At 31.9% G+C, this 23,824-nt stretch overlaps 1 protein-coding gene across 1 annotated transcript; it reads right to left on the bottom strand.

Moving 5' to 3' along the window:
* Positions 1 to 11,030: 11,030 nt before the first annotated feature.
* LOC113850636 (putative disease resistance protein RGA3) lies at positions 11,031 to 13,973 on the bottom strand. The gene has a single exon (XM_027481214.1). The coding sequence runs from the start codon at positions 13,971 to 13,973 to the stop codon at positions 11,031 to 11,033; it is 2,943 nt and encodes a 980-aa protein (XP_027337015.1).
* Between the last annotated feature and the right edge of the window lie 9,851 nt (positions 13,974 to 23,824).

The following is a 23,824-nucleotide window of genomic DNA, read 5'->3' as shown; positions in this document are numbered from 1 at the left end:
CATTATGGAGCCTATTTCTTCATCCGACCCTCCGATACAGAGTGGCAATACTGAGGATCCAGTTATAGACGTCAGTTAACCTAGGGAGCGTAAGGAAGGTAGGGGATTACAACGTAGACGCACTGAGGTTCAAGTGACCGACTGGTCTCTTCCTCCCATACCTGAGCGACCTGATGGAGTCTTCTATGTTCCATCGCAGTTTTCCTTCCACACACAGCATGTCACCTCACCTACAACATATTTTCACTCATCTCAGGCCACCCAACATCTGCTAGAGATCCCTCAATCACCATTCATCACGACAAAGTGTTATATCTCATGACCATCGCCATTCATCACTTCGCCTCCCTATGATTCATCTACTCTAACACCACCACCACTAGATCCAAGTTTTGCTAGTGGGACCTCATATGATACCCCATATAGTCATGGAATTGATTTGAATGCTGACTTCAAAGCAGCCTTAGATGTTCCACTTGCAGAAGTACGTTGTAACCCATATCGTGGAGCCAGAGATCGACCTAGGGAGTGCATATTGACCCCACATCAACTCGACCAGCCACACGAAGATTGACCTTGACAACACCAAGACCACTACTTGTACATATATATAATGAAAATTAATTTTTATGTTTCTATGACATATTTTACTTCGTTTAAATGCATTCACCGTTCGAATTCGTATATAACCATACTGATAATTAACACACAAAGAACCATAATGATAAATAACACACGAAGAACCATGATGATAAATAATACATGAAAAACCATGATGATTAATGACATTATACACCATACGGTTTCATACATAAAGGCCTATATACTACTGGTTAGGCGATATAGAAGTACATTGATGTATATTGTGACCAATTTGATGACAATTACTACATCTTTGTTTACTTTGTGACTCAATCCAATGCATTTCATTCCTAATTATAGTTGATTTTGGTCTTCCTTTACTTCTGATTCTCATTTTATCAGGAACTAACTTCCACTCACTGTGTGTAACACATTATTGTCATTTCCCAGGAGGAACCATTGTGATGAATATGCATTGACGACATTTTGTACAGAGTAAACATTATCAATATATTGCCAAAAATCAATACTTACCGATGCACAAGCAGCAATTACATGTGAACATAAAAATCGATATGCCTGAAATCTCCCACATGCACAGTATCTTCTACACAGAACAACAGTCCATTTGTTTCCACCCCTTTGCGTGATAGGATTGAAGGCCTCTTCAACCTCAAATCTTGTTCTTTCTACATCATATCGTCTCACTTAATGTGAAGATGTTTCTTCTTGATTCTTTTGCATTTTTAGCAGCAGTTTTGAACAAAACTTCTTACCAGCATTCGGGTCATTCAAAGCGTTCTCTCCACGCTTCACGAAATATTCAACCATCCATCCGTAAGTGCATTTGACCAGAGCAGTTATAGGTACGTTTCTTGCTCCCTTTAAAACCTTGTTAACAGCCTCTAACAAATTCGTAGTCATGTGCCCATAACGACATCCATCGTCATTATGACTCAAAGCCCATTTATCCTTCAATATGTTGTTGATCCACCTCTGTATTTCTAGTGATTCATTGCGAAATCTTCTCAACTTCTCTTCGAATACAATCTTCGAAGGTATATATGCTACAAATAACAATTATTCAACCATTACTTGAAATAGAAACTTCGTTAAGTTAAGAGAACACCAAAATAAAAAATAGTCATCTTACCTAATTTCGTCAGCTATTTTGTCAAATTAATGTCCTTCAATATGCTATATGACGAATGCAATAAACATGATATGCATTATGAGGTTGCCATTCAATATGTGGGTTCGCAATAGCACTTTTGATGCTTTGATGTCTATCAGATATTAAACAGAATCATTGCCAAAAACCATTCTCATGCTGACACAGTCTCTCCTTCAACAATTAGTAGAACACAATTATTCCCATCTTGTGTTGTTGCAATCAACAATGTGTGATGATACTTACCATACAAAAATGTTTCATTTACCTGAACAATTGGTTTGCAATAGTTGAATGCTTCCTTACATTAATGAAAACACCAAAACAATCGCTCAAATACTCTAAATCTGTTATCCTCATGATGACCAACAACAAATGATTTTGTTTCAATCTTATAAACAGACCCTGGAGCATGAAATTGCATGTACTCTAACCATCTTGGCAAGGTAGCATATGATTCATCCTAGTCACTAAATATTCTTACAATAGCCTTTTGTTTTGCCTTCCAAGCCTTCTTGTATAAAATTTTATATCTAAATTGGCTTGTCATCCTTTCTTGAATTAAACTTATAGGCAATGATGGTTCAAGCTTTAACATACCTACATAACAAAAAACAAAAGAGGTTAGTCCCTTTATTGTCAAAAGCCTTCACGAAATAAGATTTTTTGCAAAACTTACCAATGATGCATCACAAATTAAATCTGAATCTAGTTTCGTATGATCTTGAGATATTGTTGGGTTGAGACACGTATGCTTACCCCCGCACCTGGTTATTTTCCACTTTGTTGCATTTTTAAGCAATGATGCTCTTATTCTCCAAGGACAACCATTGTTATGGTTTAAACACCTCACATACAACTTTGTTAGTTTTGACTCAACAACATAATAACTTTGATGTATTTTCATTGCATGCTATTTTAAGGCATTTTTAACTTCCTCTTTCGACTCAAATAATAAACTCACATGTAACGTATCTTCAATAACCCATGAATTGTCATCACTAATTTTTTCAGCTTCAATTTCTTGGTCTGGGTGGTCACAATTAATATAATTGTAGTGTTGACTTATATTCCAAAAAGGTATTTCACCTACAACTATATATAAACAGTAAATATTCATCCATAAAAAAATAATTTAATCAATATTTTCTATAAATATTACCTCCAACACTTTCTTGTTGTAAATTTAAGTTTGAATCAAAATCAACATCTACATCTGTGTCCGATGAGCTGTCTAACGGAATATGTCCTTCATCAATATCATCATCATCATCATAATCACTATTGACTTCATCTTCATTTTCATAACTGCATAATTCTGCACATCTTTCAAAATACATACACTTATTCAATATGTGTAGTCACTAAAAATAAAAAAAATTAAAATTATAGTTTAATTTATACCTTCTGTAATATTTATATTCATCATTTCCATAAGATTAGGCGGTGACATTGATAAGCTTAAGTTCAACATATTTGACCCACCTCTTGAACTCTCACCAAATGCAATCTCCACATATAATTCAATAACAGTTGTAATACTTTGTTATTGATACGCACTAATCATACAATCAATGTTTTTATCATCACATATATCCAATGTAGTGTATTGTTTAGCGCTTGAATCAACCATAAACGAGAAATTATTCTAGATATGGAATGATTATTACTAAGATTCAACTTGTTATGAATTTTTTTTTCAAATTTATAAAACTTATCCCTCTTCTTATCTTTATCATCTTTTTGTTACCTTCAAATGCCATACCTTCGTTTTCAACAATTTTTTCATTCCAATATACAATAATAATAATCTCACTCATCCTGCATTTATAAAAAAAAGAAAAAAAGAAAAAATATCAATAAACAATTTTAACTATACTTATTAATATAAATAATAAATTATTAAATTTTTATTGACATACACAAACATATTACTACATTTACATCATTTTATATTACAAATATTTTAATAGTTTTTATACATATTTCACATATATAAAATAAATTCTTACAACAAATATAACATCATTTTTATTTATTACACAAGTTAATATTAACTATCTCCTAACTTCTATAATTTTAATAATTCATTAATAACAAGAAAAACTCATAAAATATCAAAAATTTACTAACCTGGAGAAGAACAAGTCTTCGAACATTTACAAACACTTCTGCACTTCCATTTGGATCCCATCCGCATACATGATATATTAAAATTTTGCTTGATATTTGGGGGTAGCATTATGCAAGTGATCGGGGGTCCAAATGAATTTCGTCTTGAATGTAGACGAATTTAGATATGATTTTGTCCAACATAAAGACGAAATTAACAAGATTGTGCCACGTGTCAATATCGTGTGGTTTTGTCCAAAATTAGGACGAATTTAACAAGATACGGACACGTGTCGACATCCTAAAGTTTTGTCCTAGTTTCATACAAAATTAACACGTCTTTAATTGAGTGTTTCGTCCCACTTTTAGATGAAATAGTTAAATAAAAAAAAATAATTTTGTCTGACTTTTATATGAAACTAGTACTGAGTTGGCAAAAATTTACCCAGAAGAAAATAATTTGAGTTTTAATTTATTTTGGTAATTAATTTTTAAAAAAAAATTATTTTAATCATTTAGCCAAATAGTTTGAGTTTTAATTTATTTTGGTAATTAGTTTTTAAAAAAACATTATTTTAATCATTTAGCCGTGAATATAGCGAATCCTGCGTCTATCGGTTAAGAGGGATAATGAAAGTGCGGTTAGCGTGTTTTTTTTTTTTTCTTGTTTTTTTTTTTTCTAATTTTCATTTTTTAAAAAAAAAAAAATTAACCCAATGATTCAACCTGAACCATCAGAAAATGGTCAGGTTGGTACGGTTCTAATTGCCATGAAAAAAAGAAAGGAAAGTGAGCCAATCCAAACCAATTATTTTTCATTAGTTTTTCTACTAAACCTTACTCGACCTGACAACTCCCCTAATTACAAGATTGACTGTTGTTTGATATTACATTTGGCTAATTCATTTAAATGTGCATGTTTTGATGAGAACTGTGTTGATTCTAGTTATATATTTTTTATTATAATGTATTAACTGAATTATATGTTTATTCTTTGTCGTTGCTTTATGTTTATTATTGTTAGTTTCAACATGGACAATATACAATGCAATGCAGATATCATGGCTTTTGGTGATGATGTGCTGCATGCATGACATGCTACATTTTTGTGATTTCATCGTTACAATTTCTCTTTTAACCACTGTAATGTCCAATTGGTAGTTTCAAGTAATAGTTGCATATTCTCCCATGTAAGGGTGCCTCGTTGTTTTATATATGAAAAAAAAAATGATATTTTATCAATGATCAGCCACGTCTTTGCATTTTTTGTTTCTTTTTGTTTGACATATATATCCTCATACATTTTTGCCCCTGTTGATTTACTAACTATTTTTGTGACAAATTTGAACTAGTTTCATTTTTCTTATGCTAAAAGTTGCTCCAGGACTATATTAGCTGATCAAGAATGGCGGTTGAAGCCACAATGCACTGCAGATTTCTTCTTCGTTTGTGTCCTATTCTGAGCCAAGTTCTTCAGTTTGTTCAGTGTCTTCATTGCAAAAGCTTGAGCAGGCTGTTAGAGCTGAAGTAGAAGCCAAAAACAACATTAAAATTCCCGAACTACTCATTTCCTCTGGTTGCTGCCAAAATTCAAATCCTTTTTCTTTCTTTTCTTCATTTCATCAGAACTTACAGGTGAAAAATGTTGATAAAATGTTGCAATATTTTATACCTATCTATCAGACCACGCTCCAAGCCCCAGCCAGCTTATTCCTACCTTCTTTCTTACACCCTGCCAAGCTCCCATCCCCTCCCACTTGCACTAAACTGTCCTACAACGGACTGTTGAAAAGATGATTCAAAATGTCATTATCCGTTATCATTAGTCAAGTGCATGTTTTTTATCATTATCATTTAGTGGGTCTTAGGATAATCTTGTTTGTCATTCAATTATTTAGTTGTCAGTTATATCTGGCCAAGTCCATTCTGTTCGTGTGTGCATGTTCCTAGTTTCTAGTATTTTCAGTTATTTCTAGCATTATTTAAGGCATATACTAAGTATTCATCCAATGGGTGAGAAAGACATAAATGAGAAAAGGATACTAAGTTTACGTCATTTACCTGTCATTCACTTATCTCTTGGCTGTTTTACCAACATTTGTGGTATCAGAGCTCAAAGATAAATCAGGTTTCGGTCCTTCAAGAGAAGATTGAGTGCAGTGAGTGAACCACTAACGAAAATTATCCAAATTGAAAGAGTCATGGCCAGTAACGGAACCAACCCAGTAGCACAGCCCCTAATTCCAATTTTCAAAGGTGAAAAATATCATCTTTGGAGCCTTAAAATGAAGACGATGTTCAAGTCTCAAGAACTATGGGAGTTGGTGGAAAACGGGTATGAAGAGCCAGATCCGACACCAGCAGAACCTGATCAACGATTAAAAGAAAATCGTAAGAAGGATGCAAAAGCACTAATGCTAATTCAGTTAGCCCTTGAGGATGACATATTCATCCGAATTTCAGCAGCTAACACCTCCAAACATGCATGGGAGATTTTGAAGCAGGAATATTTGGGCGACAAGAAGATAATTACTATAAAATTACAAACTCTTCGTCGTGATTTTGAAACTTTAGCTATGAAAGACAAAGAATCAGTGCAAGAATTCTTGTCTAGGGTGTCTGGGATTGTTAATCAAATGAGGTCTTATGGTGAAATTTTGAGTAATGAAATTGTTGTGAGCAAGGTGTTAAGAAGCTTAACGTCAAAATTTGATCATGTTGTTGCTGCAATTGAAGAAACTAAGGACCTGTCCACTTGATGAATTGATGAGTTCTTTGATAGCCCATGAAGCCAAAATTGGCAGGTCTCATGAAAAATCTAAGGAAAAGGCTTTTCAAGTGAAGGAAGAATCCTCCAAAGGCAGGGGTCAATTTCATGGAAGCAGTCGCAGAGACCAATATGGCAGAGGTAGAGGGCAATATGGTGAATCTTGCCTATACAAAAGCTCAATCCAATGCAGGTATTGTACCAAAATGGGACACAAAGAAGTTGATTGTTGGGCCAAACAGAGAGAAGAGCAGAAACAGGCAAATTTTACAAATAATGTAGAAGAGGAAAACAAGTTGTTCATGGCCCATTATCCAATTCAGTATGACAGCAACAACGAAGATGTATGGTTTTTAGACAGTGGATGCTCCAACCACATGTCTGGAAACAAATCACTATTCAAAGAGCTTGACGAATCACAGAAAAGTGAAGTTCGACTTGGAGACAACAAGCAAATGAAGGTTGAAGGAAAAGGTACAATTGCCATTAAAACTATGCAAGGGAGTGTCAAACTTCTTTTTAATGTACAGTTTGTGCCTAATTTAGCTCATAACTTACTGAGTATTGGACAATTAATGACTAGTGGATATTCTGTTGTGTTTGATGGTGATTCATGTGTTATTCGTGATAAAAAATCTAGTCAAATCATAGATACTGTTCATATGACTCAAAACAAGATGTTTCCTCTTGATGTTTCAAATATAATGAATAAGGCCTTAATTGTTAGGAGGGATAATGAGGCTAATTTGTGGCATTTACGTTATGGGCATTTGCATTTGAATGGCTTGAAGCTTCTCAGTAAAAAAGAAATGGTTTTTGGCTTGCCAAGAATTGGTGAACTTACATTTGCATTTGAATGATTTTTGTGAAGGAACTTGATTTGAATGGCTCTTATAATTTGTAGTTAAAAAAATAGAAAAAATAAAAAAGATCTTTTAATTCTTTGCATCTCACTTGTTATAGACGTTTGACTCATTGACTTTTGTAAACTTAAAACTTTATTTAATTCTAAAATTTTACTATTCTTAACATTAATGCTCATAAAGAATTTTAATTTTCTCCAAAAAATTAAACAATTATTGAGTTTGTCAAATCTGCAGATTGTTATCTAAATATTTTAATCACTTATAGAATTTATTTTACGGTCTCGGAGATTATATCATCAACTGAAAAAAAAATTTTAGAGTTAAAGTTAATCAAAACCTACCTAAAGTCATCAATGTCAGAAGAACCCTTGAATAGTCTCACAATTTTATCAATCAATAAAGAATTTTTAAAAAATATTAATGTTAATGTTATCATTAATGATTTTGCATCTCAAAATATTTGTAGAACCCATTTTTTTATGATTTTTTGTATTTTTATAGTTAATTATAACATAGAAGTTGTTTGAATAAAAAATATTTTTTATAATTTTATTAGAAAAATTATAGCCACTTAAAAAAATATATTATTTTAATAAAATTATTAAAATATGCTTTTATTTTATTTATTATATTTTATAATTTTTTTAAAGGGCTCTAATTTTTTATTTTGTCTAGGGTCTAAAAAAGGTAAATAACGGCCCTGGTATCTATGTCTGAATATAACGAAAATTCTTTAGTGTCATGGGTAAATATAGCAAATCCTGTGTCCATTGGAAGAGGGAAAATGAAAGTGCTGTTAGTGTGGTTTTCTTATTTTTCTTGTTTTTATTTTTTCTATTTTTCTAATTTATTATTTTTTAATAAATTAACCCAATGACCCAACCTGAACCTATCAGAAAATGGTTAGGTTGGTACGGTTCAAATTGTCATAAAAAAAAAAAAAAGAAACTGAGGCAATCCATACCAATTATTTTTCATTAGTTTGGACATATTTTTCTACTGAACCTTACTTGACCTGACAACTCCCCTAATTACAAGATTGACTGTTGTTTGATATTACATTTGGCTAATTCATTTCAATGTGCATGTTCTGGTGAGAGCTGTGTTGATTCTAGTCATATAATTTGTATTGTAATGTATGAAATAAATTATATGTTTATTCTCCTCTCATCTGCTTGGTTGGATCGGCAATGTCTCTCATTCTGAGACTTGTAATTATCCACTATCATCTCTATGTGCTGTTGATTTATTAGTGGAGGCAGTTAAAGTCTAAGGGGCATGGTGTGGGGCAGAATGTATTCCCGATTCAAACAGTTATGGCATTGTAACTCTGTTGGATTTGAGAGCTACGAGTTGGTGATTGAAGGGTTCTTGGAGAAACCTGAGTATGTTTTGGCCAGAAAGGTTGCAATGAGATGACACAGAGGTTTTATACCATATATCAGTGTCAGCAGAAGATAATTGAAGGTTTAGCCAGGGTTGATGAATGATGGTAGCTTTGTGCCCTGAGACAAAGATTTGCATCACTTAAATCTTGGATGCATAAAACTTAACATCAATTGAAAAAGATGCAGGTTGATGTGCAAATATATCAGTGTGAGCAGGTACATACCATTTGATCCTTTATATATGCTTTGTGATTAATGTAAATGCAGTTTTCCTGTTACAACCTCTGTCCTACTGTCACAATCTTTTATTTGACAACATTAAAAACTACATCATCATAATCTGTCACCAAAGGAAAAAAATATATTAAAAATTTCATTAATCGTAGATGTGTTAAGGCAGTTATACTCATTTTCATAATTTTTTTTTATTGATAAGGGAATTATTTTAAGTTTTCCGTAAATTTTAAATTAAGAATGTTAAATTATAATGTCTAATATGAATATTTTCAAAAAATAGTCTCAAAATATTAACATTTTTATAAATATTATATATTTAAATGAGTTCATATATTTTCTAAGTATTAGCAAGAGATGGTATGTCGGTTGATTGTTTTATAAGAAATTAAAATGAAGAGAATTAAGTAAAAATTATTTGCTTTCAAGTCAAAATAGTTATTGTTAATAAAAATATATATATAGATAAAGGATAGGTGATTTGAAATGTTAAGCATTTTGAATGGATTTCAATATAAGCATAGTTGGAGAACAATGTCCTATGATAAATACCAATCGTTTTCCTATTCAAGTAATACTTAATCACATTAATTGATTGATAGTGTATCGTATAAAACACTAAATTTATTCTCATATAGAGAATAATAGAAGACTAACTCAAAATTGCAAAAAGATAAAAAGTAATTCTAGAAAGAATAACAAGTTAAAACATTAAAAACTTGTGAGAATAGCAATGGACATCTTCTGGTGGAGAATTACAATCATAGATCAAATTTAATGTAAAGTATACAATGATACATAGTAAGACTAAAAACATCAATGCTAGGTGCATGTTAGACAACATTGCCCATACATATTGAACATATGAATTAAAACAATTACCGATCAAACAAATATCTTACTACTTTGCAAAAGAAATTAAATAATATCCTCACAAATTTCTTCTATTTATTATCTAAAAAAACTATAAAATCGTAGTATTTTGAAAATATGAGCCTAAGACACAATTCAACTTGCATTGAGCAAGCACCAAGTCAATTTAAAAAAGAACTTAGGTTCTTATTACTTCCGCTGCGAAGATCTTGCCATCATCATTATGGCCAAAGATAATGTCATAACAAACCTTAATAGATATACTCAAACAGAAGAATTCAACGAAATTGCTTTATCAGCTTAAGTATTTCTAACCAATTGAATCATTAGACTATTTTTGATAACTTACTTCAACAAAAGCAATAAAGAAAGAAAAATTTCGTTAGCGTGTATTATTATTATTTTTTTACTATAAGTGTACATTATTTTAACAAATATATTTAAAATTGTGTGATGAAAATTATGATAAACAAAACCTGAGCATGTAAAATAAATCAATTAATAAAATAACAAAATTTATTATCTTACATCATAATTAAATTAAATTTCTAATGCAAATTTTATAATTATCTTTCTTTAATTTAATTTTATTAATATAATAAAATATTTATTTATAAAATTATTAAATTATATAATATTTAAATTTTAAATTAAAAAATATATTTTTGCAATAATATCGGTACAAAGGAAAAAAAACTTATCAGCATTAAATATATTAACGGCTAAGACTCGGATAATGTTTAACAATTGAAAATTAATATGATTAATTAAGATAATTTGTATTTATATTTAAAACAAATGAACACTAACACAAAAACTAGATAAAAGTATTTTATTAGCAAAGCAATACAGTACACGACGTTTACCCTAGATAAATGCATCAGAAACAGATCAGTACCTTTATCATCACTAATGGCGAAGGATAATTTGTGGGATGTATGCGATTTGGCGACTAACAGCACTTGTCTCTCTTCCGCATTCTTTAAGTAGGAGGGGACACTTGATGACCTGAAAGATCTTTAAGTTGGTAAGATCGCTCATTCCTTCGGGCAGCAATGCCAATTCTGGGCAAAGCCGGATGTTGATGTGTTGAATCGATGAGAGGCTGCAAATCCAGTTTCAAATTCCTCAAGTGTTTCACTTCCACCTCCAACACCAAGAGACTCGAGAGAAGTCAGATTTTGCATCCAACCCTTTGGTAAATTCATAGGATCAGAAATGTACATGTATTTGAGCATGGAAAGAGGAGCAGCGGAGGAAGATGAGTCAGCTGAACATGTTGAGTTTAGTGTTGCTATTAATGGTTCTGCACTGCATTGTTCCAATTCCAAATTCTCAACGTTTGGAAAAGTAGGCATGCAGGTCAAATGTGGACTGCCAGAGATGTGTAGTTGAGAAAGATGAGGAAATGAAAGAGGTAAGGAGAGATGATGTGAATCATTGATATCATCTCCCCGCCTCCGCCATCCCTTGAGCTTGGGACAACCCCATAATGTGAGGATCTCCAAAGAGGGGAAGAAGGTTACTGTAAAACCATCTTCGTAGAGATATATGTATTCCAATTCATCAAGATACTTCATCACCAGTGACTTCAGGGACGGGAGATGTTCCAACGGTGGGAGATAGCAGCATTTACGAAGCTCATAGAGACGAATGTCAACAACATTTGTGAGGAGAGAAAGCCAATTTGGGAAAAGCACGCCTGGATAATAATAGACCTTCAATTGCTTAAGATTACGGTGGGGCTCAAGGTTTTCCAATAATTGCAAGTTGTCAGTGTTACGGAGGTCTTCACGCGACCAATCCAGAATCAAGTAACGAAGGAATTTTTTTTCTTTTAAATTTACGTGCTGTGATTCCAGAGCCACTTCTCTGACACGATTGAGATGCTTAATTTTTAATCTGCCTCTGAGGTTTAAGTTCTTCAGTTCATTTAATGTGGCATACTTTATTTCTTGGCTGTCTCCCACAACAAAGGTCGATAGGAATTGCAATGAGGATAATTTTCCCAACCCAACTGCCATCCCATTGATGAATTTATAATTAGCAATATCAAGGCACCTCAAATTGACTAATTTTGTGACTACTTCTGAGAATGATTCTTCATGGTACTTCTCCAATTTCAACGTTTGCAGAAAAACAAGATTGCTCATAGATTTGGGAAGACTTATTTGTTGCGTTAAAGCGAGGTATCTTAAATGCTTCCAATTTTCCGTGGAATCAGAGAGCTGATGCATCCTCAAAACACGTAAATATTTGAACTCTGCAATAACCGACAAATATTCCTCCTCTTTGAAGTCATCCGGCTCCTCATTCTCTTCCAAGTCATACGGCAAAATCAAAGTTCGCAGCCTGCTCGGATCTAACGATTTCAACAAATGAATGGTCTCATTGGATTCCAATGACACGTGCATGGGTCTACCTTCAACTTTTTCTGCCTTACTATCCAAGTAACAATAATCACTGCCAGCTACTAGCATTGCAAGATCGTGCATTAAATCGTGCATTTTGAAACTAACGATCTCACCGTTTTTGTCAGTGTCTGCATCTTGAAAAACTGAGTTCATCAAAAACATCTTTACAAATTGATTACCGACATCCTCCATGTGCTGTTTTTCAGTTGAACATTGAAGGTAACCCTGTGCCATCCATAACTGAATCAACTCATCTTTTGGAATTTTTGAATCCTTGGGGTACAAAGAGCAATAAGCAAAACATTGTCTCATTTCTGGCGACAAGTTGCGGTAACTGAGTTCTAGAATTGGCATGATACTATCTTGCTCTTCACATAATTTCCAGAAGTCACCAAGTAAAACATTCTCCCATTCACTTTCTTCGTTTTGTCCTCGCAACAGGCCTCCCAGCGTTTTAACTGCCAGTGGAACCCCTTTACATTTTTTGGCTATTTCTTTCCCTATTGATTCTAGATTTTGATTCACTCCTTTGGAATCATCCTCAAATGCAATGCTCTTCAACAAATTCCAAGATGCTTCATCAGTCAAACCTTTCAAAGGATAGGAAGTGCTAGCAGTCATTGCCTTTGCTACATTTTCACTTCGAGTGGTCACTAAGATCTTACTATCTTGAGCGCCACACATCAGGTACTTTCTCAATTCAGCCCATTTGTCATGTCTCTCATTCCAAATGTCATCCAGGACCAACAAATATTTCCTACCTCCTATTCTTTCATGAAGTTTTCTTTGCAAGGTGCCCAATGATACTTCAATTTGGTCACCTGTAATTGATTCTAATATTTTCTTAAGAATAGTTTTCACGTCAAAGTAATCAGAGACACATACCCAAATTTTCATTTCAAACAAATTCTGCACTTCCAAGTCATTATACACCAATTGAGCAAGAGTTGTCTTCCCCAAGCCACCAAGGCCAACAATGGCAATTACAGGAACTTTTTGGTTCTCATGAGGTTGTCTCAACAGACTAATAATCTCCTTTCTACTATCATCTCTTCCAATGATATCAGATTCTAACACAAAAGAACATGTTTCCCTCCATTCAGTGTTAGTTTTCTTGACCACCCCAGATCTTGGACTTAAATTCAAATCCTTCATTTCTTTTACTACATCTTTAAAACTTTCTCGTATTTCTTTAAATTTGTCAGGCATTTCACTGTATAAAGGAAATTGATTTGAAGATGAAATGTTACGAAGTACCTTGTTTACTTCTTTTCCTTCTGCTGCATCCATTTTGTCTCTCATAAATTCGATAGCAAGGTGATCTAAGAAGTTATCTGCGGTATGAACTACTTCTTTGAAGTCAGATATCCAATTACGCACGCGAACTTGATCTTGTTTGTGGTCAGCATCAAGGAGCACATCATTGATAGATCCAATTGTCTTCTTAAGCGCTTCCAACTCTTCCATCACACCATACTGCTGTCCAAATTCAAGAAAATCTGGGGAAGCTAGCCTGTGAATAAGATTTGATGCAACAGCAAACGGCACTGACTCAAACTTAGCCATGAGTGTAAGAGAACGATGAAGAAGGGTTGATACTGATATTGAAAGAGAGGAATGCAATCAACTTGTAGAAACAGTGATGAAAGAGCGCAAATCTATATAATGAAATGAATACCGTAAAGTAAGGCACTCGTTGTTTACCCTTTTTCAAAAGTAAAGCATAACTTTAACATATTATTGTTTTTGATAAATTAATTGAAATTTTCAGTTTTAAGAGAGAGGAAGAGAGAAACTGTAGAAGGGTGTTTGATAGAGAGCTGCAACGTCTAAAAACAGTGTTATATGGACCCATAAATTAGGAAAGGTACACAAAAGCCAAGAAATTGAAATGAATGATACAAAGTAGGCACATTGTACCAATCTTTACGCACTGTTTTTCAACTTTCACCAACATTTCAAGAGTAAAATAACTATAAATCATACTCTGTTGTTTTCTGTCTTTTGGACCTACAACATCTATCTTCACAGATATAGATTCATTTTTTAAAAATTAAAATTAAAATAATTTTTCTCAAAGCTTCTCTCAGTCTCTATTTCTCGATTTAGGCGGCTGATTGTTCGCATTCAATGTATTATTTATTTTACTGTATCTTGTATCAGATGCACTAAATTTATGACTCTGTTGCGATATTAAGATAGTAAATTTTATTTCTTTTTAAATTTTGCGTAAATAAAGTTAAAATGACTTATGTAAATTTTACAAATATTATGCTTCGTAGATGCTACCCATGTGTAGGAGGATATGGAAAGATATTAAATAATTTATTAATATAAAAGTTAATTTTTATGATGAATTAAAAGTATCAGTATAGATGAAAAAAAAATGAAAGATTACATGATACTTAACGTAATTGTTAATTCAAAAATTATTTTTTTATTATAAATTAAAACTACTTTAGTGCATATCAAAATTTTTATTCTTAAAATTATCACTGAAATACGAGATATGTATGAGATTTGTATAAAAAAGACAAAAATAACTATTAATACAATTCTATAAAAATAAAAAATAACAAATTTTGAAAGTGTAAAGAGTAATTTTACAAATTTTTACTCATATCTAAACAGAACAAATTATTTTAAAATAACTTTTTACTCATGTCCAAACATAAAACTTTTTACTTATAAATATAATAAATTGTTAAATTATCTATATTTTCAGCCAACAAAGTATACAACTAATTTTATTACATGAGCCCACTATAGTTGTCTATATACGACAAAAATGTTAAATTTAAAAAAATAAAGGACTAAAACAATAAAAGTTGAGACTAAAATAAAAAAAATCAAAAACTAAATAACATATTAAAACCTAATAAATTAAAACAATAAGTTAATATTTATATTAATATAATTTGATATCATATTTTAATAATATGATATTCATAACTTTACAAATATATTTATTATATGAATTTTTTAAAAAATATTTCATATGTAAATAAATACTTTTGCTATGATAAACTATTTTTTCTTCTGAAAAGTTTCTTTTAATTATTTTCAATCAATCATATTTACCATTTTCATAACATGCATTTTTCTACTAATCTTCACGTCATAATACATACATTATACCACATCAATCAATATGTCACAATACATATGTCCTAATTGCATCCGTCGATGTATTACAACATATATATCATAACAACATCAACCGATATGTTACAATGCATATATTATGATCATACCATTTTTATACTATTTTATATACAACACATTCACATTTATTCACTTTCCTATTCAATGCCCCTCGGATCCCTCAAGGACTTCACAGCATAAATAGTCGCTGGTTAGCTGCAACAACACGGATACATGTGTGCCTCACCGGCCCCCTAGTAAAGGTATAGTCAGGAGTCTCGTCAGGAAATGAGGGTGTGTGACCTGTGAATGCTTTTACTTTCAGCAAATCATTATGCACTTATTCACACTTAGCATTCACCACTCCCATTTTTCTTCAAGATTTCTCAAATCTTCTCAACACTCTATACCTTAGTGTATCTCTCTAGCTATCTAAACTCACCACCAACATTTTTCATTCTTTTTCACACCCTTTTTACAAGGCAACGTCTCATAATACGTGAGTCCTAACCACATAACTTGGTGTATTACAATACATATATTATAAGTACACCCGTTGGTCGTACCACAATACCTATATTACAATCACATTCATTCATCTATTCTAACTCCTGTATTATAATCACTTTTCTCATAATTCCACCATCATGTCACATCACACAGAAAACTCTTTCTTTATTTAAGAACAGTCAAACACTTACATCAATAACATAGTTTTACTCATTTGACATACCTCAACTATCAAACAACATCCATAATACATATATCATTCCTCACAAGAATATTATCAACCGATCTCAACATGCCTCAATCATCAACAAACATTCATCCAACAAAGAAAATCATCAACCATTTCACACATCACATAATTAATACAATATGTCGGAGGTTGAACACCCCCGGGCTCAATCCAATCGTACAATTCATCACCCACATTGTCTTAGTAATAGTAATAGGGTCGTCTATCCTAAGATTTGGCATCATCCGTTATTAATAATAAGTCCACTATTGCAAAAAATCAAATAGCACATCCCAACTACTCCCAAACAACGTTTGCTCGATAAAATCATAGTATTCCTTAAGGACAATTTTATTTAGAGCCTTTATCACATGTTACATTTAAATAGTTATTAAAGTGGTTAAGGGTTTCCCATTCTAAACTACCCAAGAGAGGTTAGAGTTTGGGATTAACTCCCCTTACCGTGGAATGAAGACCCACCATGAAGTAAACAGTAGAAATGCTCCCTACACAGATTCTCGCCCTAAATACATGGAATAATCCATGAGAAATCAAAAAGAATGAAGAAAGAGTAAAAATTGAAAACTCTAACTCACAATACTTACCTCCAAACATCCCAAAAATGATTTCAACCTTCAATTTAGGGCACAAACGGCTCTGGGGGCAATTCAATCGGTGAAAAATGTTAGGGATTGAGAGAATCGAGAGAGAGAATGAAAGGAAAGTAGGAAACACGATTTCTCCAATCCTAAACTCCTTAAATATACAAAGTGTTGTGATATTATCTCTACAGCGAAACCTCTCTCGCTACAGCGAAAACACCAGACAAAACTGCAACCTACTTTCTGCATATTCTCACTACAGTAAGACCCTATCACTATAGCGAGACTGCACCCAAAAAACACCCATTCTCTGTTGTCCTCTCGCTATAGCGACAAGTTTTTGGCTATAGTAAGAGTGCAACAGATGGACATCCCTTTCCCAGGACCTTCTCGCTACAGCGAGAATGCCCTACAGTTTACCCTCATCCTGTATTTTCAATCAACTTTAACCAATCTAAGTCAACACTCACATATATTTATTTATATACACACATCCAAATTATCAACATAAATCAAGTTGCACATTCAATTAACAATACACATACTCATATTAACAATCAAATTATTATTACCAAATTCTGGGTGTTACAACATACAAGGAGGGTTTCTGGCTCAGAAGACAATGTATATTGTTCCTAAAAATGATGGCTCCAAATAAGTGTGAATGGTGATTAAGGTCAACACAACACAACAGAACACAATGTTATTGTTCCTAAAAATGATGGCTCCAAAAATGATGCAACAGCAAATGGCACTGACTCAAACTTAGCCATGAGTGAAAGAGGATGATGAAGAGGAATGCAATCAATGTGTGGAAACAGTGAGGAAAGAACACAAATCTATATAATGAAATGAATACCGTCTTTTTCAAAAGTAAAGCATAAATTTATCATATTCTTGTTTTGATAAATAAATTGAAATTTTCATTTTTAAGAGAGAGAAAAACTGTAGAAGGGTGTTTGATAGAGAGCTGCAACGTCTAAAAACAGTGTTATATGGACCCATAAATTAGGAAAGGTACACAAAAGCCAAAAAATTGAAATGAATGATACGAAGTAGGCCAATTGTGTTGTCATTTCTTTTTTCTTTCCCTTTGTTACTAGTGTTATGCATGTATTTTTTTTTCAAGATTAAATGATTAACTTAGGTGACATGCCTTATTAATTCTTTTTAATTTCATTAGGAATACTTAAATTGTAATAGGTGGATAATTTTAGATTTATTTAAAAATTTACAACTTTTTTATTTTATGTTATAAAAGGTTAATTTAAGTAATTTCTAATTTGTTAATTCTATATTTTTAAATTAGGATACTTTAAATGTGTTAATCTAGTTATTTTAACTATTACATAACTCTATTTTATTTTATGTTTTTCCTTTTTACCCATTTTTAAGAATTATGTATCTCTAAGTTTTTTTTTTTTTTTTAGGTATTCCTTAAATACAACCTCCATCATTTTATCACATACAAGGAGGGTTTCTTGCCCAGAAGACAATATTATTGTCCCTAAAAATGATGACTCCAAATGAGTGTGAATGATGATTAAGATCAATACCACGCGCAAACAATGTTTTACAACCATTATATTATATGTATTTGTAAATGTTAATTTCCTTCATATCAAATAAGCATAAGTAATGTTATTCTCACACTTTTCTTTACATTATTTATTTTTATTTCTCTTCGTTGTATTTTATATTATATCAAATTTAGTCATTTTTATGAGGAAAAAAATATATTTTAAGATGCTTATCAATATAATTTAATGGAGTGGTTATATAGTCTATGTTTGAGTTTGTGTGGAATTTGCAGGTTTCTTTTGATAACTTCTATTGAACTTAAGTCTACTTCAACCAGTGAATTATGAACCGATTGGGTAGCTTCGAACAAGTTAATTAAAAGATAGGTTCTGCATTCAAATCCTTATAATAAATTGGTTTGACTCATTATTTTTCATATTCAAAGAGTCGGTGACGCTTTGACAATTCGAAATACGTATGTCTCCAGATGTGCTTTTCATGACGTGTCATTGTGTGAGGTCATCTTGAATTTAATTAGTTAAATAAAAAATATGATCCTTGAGTATGTAATTTTACTTTTTATTTTATTTTTAATTACAAAAAATTAATTTTTTAATATTTTTTTATAAATTTTAAAATAAACAAATCAAATATATATTTTGTCATTTTATTTTTATTCTATGTTAAGATTACTCTTTAAGTCAATTCAATTAATTAAATTAAAAAAAAATAATGTATGAGTATGTAATTTTATCAGGTACTATTTAGTTTGAAAAATATATTTATTTTTATTTTTAATTACAAAAACATTATTTCATAATTATAAAGATTTATATAAGAAATCATAAAAATGTTATTTTTAACTTTTCATCAAATTTATAAATTAAATTATATCATTATTATGTCGCTATTCTAAGTTAAGGCTCTTTAAGCCAATTTAATTAGTTAAATTAGGAATATGACATGGGAGTATGTAATTTTATAAGTGCTATTTAGTTTGAAGGATGTTTTTTACTTTTATTTTTAATTACAAAAAATTTATTTTTATTTTTTTCTTAATTATAAATATTTATATAAAAAATAATAAAAATAAAAAATATTTTTAATGTTGTTATACTTTTTTAAAATAATTATTGTATTATTATATTATTAGTATATACGTGAAGGTCATCTCTTCGAGTAAATTAAATTAGTTAAATTAAGGACACCAATTTTATAGGTATTGTTTAGTTGTGAAAAATATTTTTTATTTTTATTTATATTTTTTATTACAAAAATATTCTTTTATTATAAAAATTTATACAATAAATAATAAAATAAAAATTAATATAAAGAGACATATATAACCGTCCAAATCCTGATTAAGAAAAAAGTAAGGGTGGAGAAGCAATGTCATTTATTATCCTTACTTTGTCATAAATCAAAAGTTACACTTAAAATTTGTTATATGGAAATTGTTTTATTATAATTTTTTTTTCATTATAATTGTTATTGTTGTGTAATTTATTTTAAAGCTGCTAGAGTACCTTTGATTTTGATTTTAAAGCTGCTAGTGTACAGATCAATTCATTGACTATTGAATTTGGGGCAACATGTTAGCTTCGAATTTAGCCACACAAACATATACCATATTGATTGAAAAGGTTGGAATGCCTATATCATAATGTAATTTTTGTGCAAATTTGTAATTGAATGACTCATAATCGGACTTTCTGATTAAGATATGGTTTCCTTCAGTTTTTCCTTTTTGTTACCAATCTTTTCTTTTCAGTGGGCATGATAGATGCAGGCTATACTGACATTCTTCTTTTAAAATAGCTATGATGACGTGCATTTTGTATCCTATTTATAAAATGACAAATTGCTAGAAAACCAAGAAAATAAAAAATAAATGCATAGATATGGCTACCCTGAAAGTTTATGCTTAACTAGTTACAATTAGATACCTTTTTTCAACTTTCTAATAGAACCATCAAGATTCATTTTAACAACATGATCCATTTACACTCACTAGTTGGCTTACCAGGTGTAAGTAACTAGGTCCAAAAGTATTCAAGAATGCTAGGTGATTCAGGTTGCTACTAAGTGAATGATGTTTCTGATGTTAATATAATGAATAAAGTCAGTACACCAAAATTGACGTAGATGATGTTCTTATTTAGAAACTTTTGCTTCTCTGCATCACCTTCCGTATGACCTTTTTGTCGTGAAACTAATGATATGCTGTACATTTCCATTTGTTAAACATATCCTTTGAATAAAATTTTTTTAGCCCATAAAATCTTTTGTCGTAAATTTTTTTAGCCCACAGATACAAGCAAAAAAAATGCTTTGGCTAGAAAGATATTAAGGCTTGGAAGTGATCAAGTACAAGGACAGGTCAATAATCCTAGGCACACACAGATCATGCGGTGACCAAAAAAATTAACCCAATGATATAACCTGAAGCAATCAGAAAATGGTCAGGTTGGTACTGTTCTAATTGTCATGATAGAAAAAAAAAAAAAAGAAACTGAGTCAATCCAAACCAATTATTTTTCATTAGTTTGAGCAAGTTTTTCTACTAAATCTTACTTGACCTGACAACTCCTAGGCACACACAGATCATGCCTAATTCATTTCAATGTGCATGTTCTGATGAGAGCTGTGTTGATTATAGTTATACATTTTGTATTATAATGTATGTATGAACTGAATTATATGCTTATTCTCCTCTCATCTGTACCCGCAATGACTCTCATTCTGTTGCAATGAGGATGACAGAAAGAGGTTTTATACCATAAATCAGTGTCAGCAGAAGATAATTGAAGGTTTGGGCAGGTTTGATGAGTGGAAGATAGCTTGTGCCCTGAGACAAAGATTTGCATCACTTAAATCTTGGATGCATAAAACTGCATAAAACTTAACATCAATTGGAAAAGATGCAGGTTGATGTGCAAATACATCATTGTGAGCAGGTACATACCATTTGATCCTTTATAAGCCCACCATGCTTTCTGATTAATATAAATGCAGTTTCTATGTGTCACAACCTTTGTCTTATTATCACAGTCTGTCAGTTGACTACATTAAAAACTACGTTATCATAATCTGTCAGCCAAAGAAAAGAATATATTAAAAATTTCACTAATTGAATCCTCATCATTCTTGTGTTAAAAGTAGTTATACTCATTTTCATACTTTTCTATTCATATATTGACAAGGGAATTATTTTAACTTTTTCTCAAATTTAAATTCTCATGTCTAGTATAAATATTTTCAAAAACAAGTCCCAAAAAACTAATTTTCTTATAAATATTATATTTTTAAATGATTTTATGTATTTTTTTTAAATATCAATAAGAGATAATATGTTGATTGATTATTTTATAAGAAATTAAAATAAAAGAGAATTAGGTAAAATGCATTAAAATAGTTATCATCAATAAAAAATTATATAAATAAAGGATAAGTGTCATGACCCTTTTTTATAAGGAATCATTAACATTTTGCCTTATCATTAATCAGCCATTCATACATTTAAAATCGTTTATATATCTATAAATAGGAAATATAAAATTTCTAGAATTTTCAACTCTAACATCAAGATTAAAGAGAACACAAGCCTCACAATATATATATATATATATATATATATATAATTTTACATAAATGTATATGTACATCAACTCTCCATATATAATTACATTACATTTTGGGTAAATCTATAACCCAACAGTCTAGACCTAATACTCAAATCTAGACCAACAAAATGTTTCATTTCATGCTCTCAGCCAGACCTTTCAGCTTGAGAAGTTGAGGTATTCCCTGTACCTTCTGCTCACGTACCATCGTACGATTATAGCAGCACATACATACAACACAAACAATCGCAAGGTTGAGCTTATATAATAAATAACCTTATCAGTAAAATGTGAATGAAAATAGGTAGAATTATTTAAACAGCTTATAAAAATCAGCCCACAGCACATTACAGCACTCCAATAAAACAATGCAACATGTCCAGCCCATTTAATGCAAATGCAGCGATATCAGTATCCATCTGGTTTCACAGCCTAAGTATTCCAGAGGAACTGTTTTCTAGTGTGGGAGCGACCCATCTTGGTATTTGAATCCAGACACAGCACAGCTCAGCATCCTAATCAGCTCTAAAATGATGATGATAATGAATAGGATGCAACACGGCAAAATCAGCATATTACGGCTCAACAATTTTTCATATTTAGCCTTAGCAATACAGCTAATTCAACATATTACAACAATAATTGCATTTTATACAGCGTTAACAACACAGCAAGTGGTCATATTTTCAATTTCAACCAAACATATTATCTAACTCAGCTTCAACAAAACTAAGCAGCTCAAAAGATTTTCTAGATATCCCAGCACACATTCACGACTCATAACTCACTGCATTCCAACTTATCATATTCTAGCACGGTTCTTTATACAATCATCAAATAGCAAAGGAATTTTCCCAACTACCCAAACTCTCGATTTTAACCTCAAGGTTACTTCTACAGTCCGTTATTCTCAGCTAGAATAAAATCCTTTATACCCATATCTCAGCTCCCACGAAATAAACTAGATCAAGTTAGGTAAGCTCCCCTTACCTAGGATGAGTTCCGAGAAAGTGCTCCTAACGGTTCCCGTAGAGAAAGATAGACCGATTGAGTGTGAAACACAGCTTGATTAGCTCAGATCTACTCAAAACAACCAAATCTAAGTCTCTCGAGGAAGAGAAAGAGAAAACAGAGTAAAACTGACAATGGAGCTCCAAGAACTCACCTAGATCTTGATGAGATAGAAGATCTCACTTTGATCGAGAAGGATCTCAGCTTCAAGAAGGCTTTCTCTAACGATAATAGCAGATAGAACAGAGAGAAACAAGAGAGGAAAAGCGTTTGATGAGAAAAATGAAGTTTCTGAACGCTGAAGTCCCTTAAATACCCTTCCAGCGCGCGATCTCACTAAAGCGAGCTGCTCCTCCCTTGGGCAAGCTCTGCTCTCGCCTGGGTGAGCCAACCCTCACCTGGGCGAGAAAACCAGATAGCAAAACCTTTCAATTTTTTGATATTCTCGCTTGAGTGAGCATCTTGTCGCTTGAGCGAGCTGCATCTCACCTGGGCGAGCAGCCATCTTGCCTGAGCGAGATTGGGTCAGAGAGCTACCCAATCTTCCTGTGATTCCTCGCTTGAGCGAGGTCAGCTCTCGCCTGAGTGAGATCCTTTCTTGCCTGGGTGAGGTGACCGCTAAGACAACCTTATCTGATCTCGCTTGAGTGAGACTAATCTCACTTGAGCGAGATACCCTGTACCCAGACACCAAATTCTCTCTCTCGGATAAAATATCACCAATTCTTGATCATACTTTCGAAAATATCCAAACTCTCAGCATACTTAACAATCATT

Source organism: Abrus precatorius, unplaced genomic scaffold, assembly GCF_003935025.1.
Source record: "Abrus precatorius isolate BTA unplaced genomic scaffold, Abrus_2018 Scaffold9, whole genome shotgun sequence".
In the NCBI taxonomy this organism is placed as follows: domain Eukaryota; kingdom Viridiplantae; phylum Streptophyta; class Magnoliopsida; order Fabales; family Fabaceae; genus Abrus; species Abrus precatorius.
This window is presented reverse-complemented; position numbering and strand designations above follow the sequence as displayed.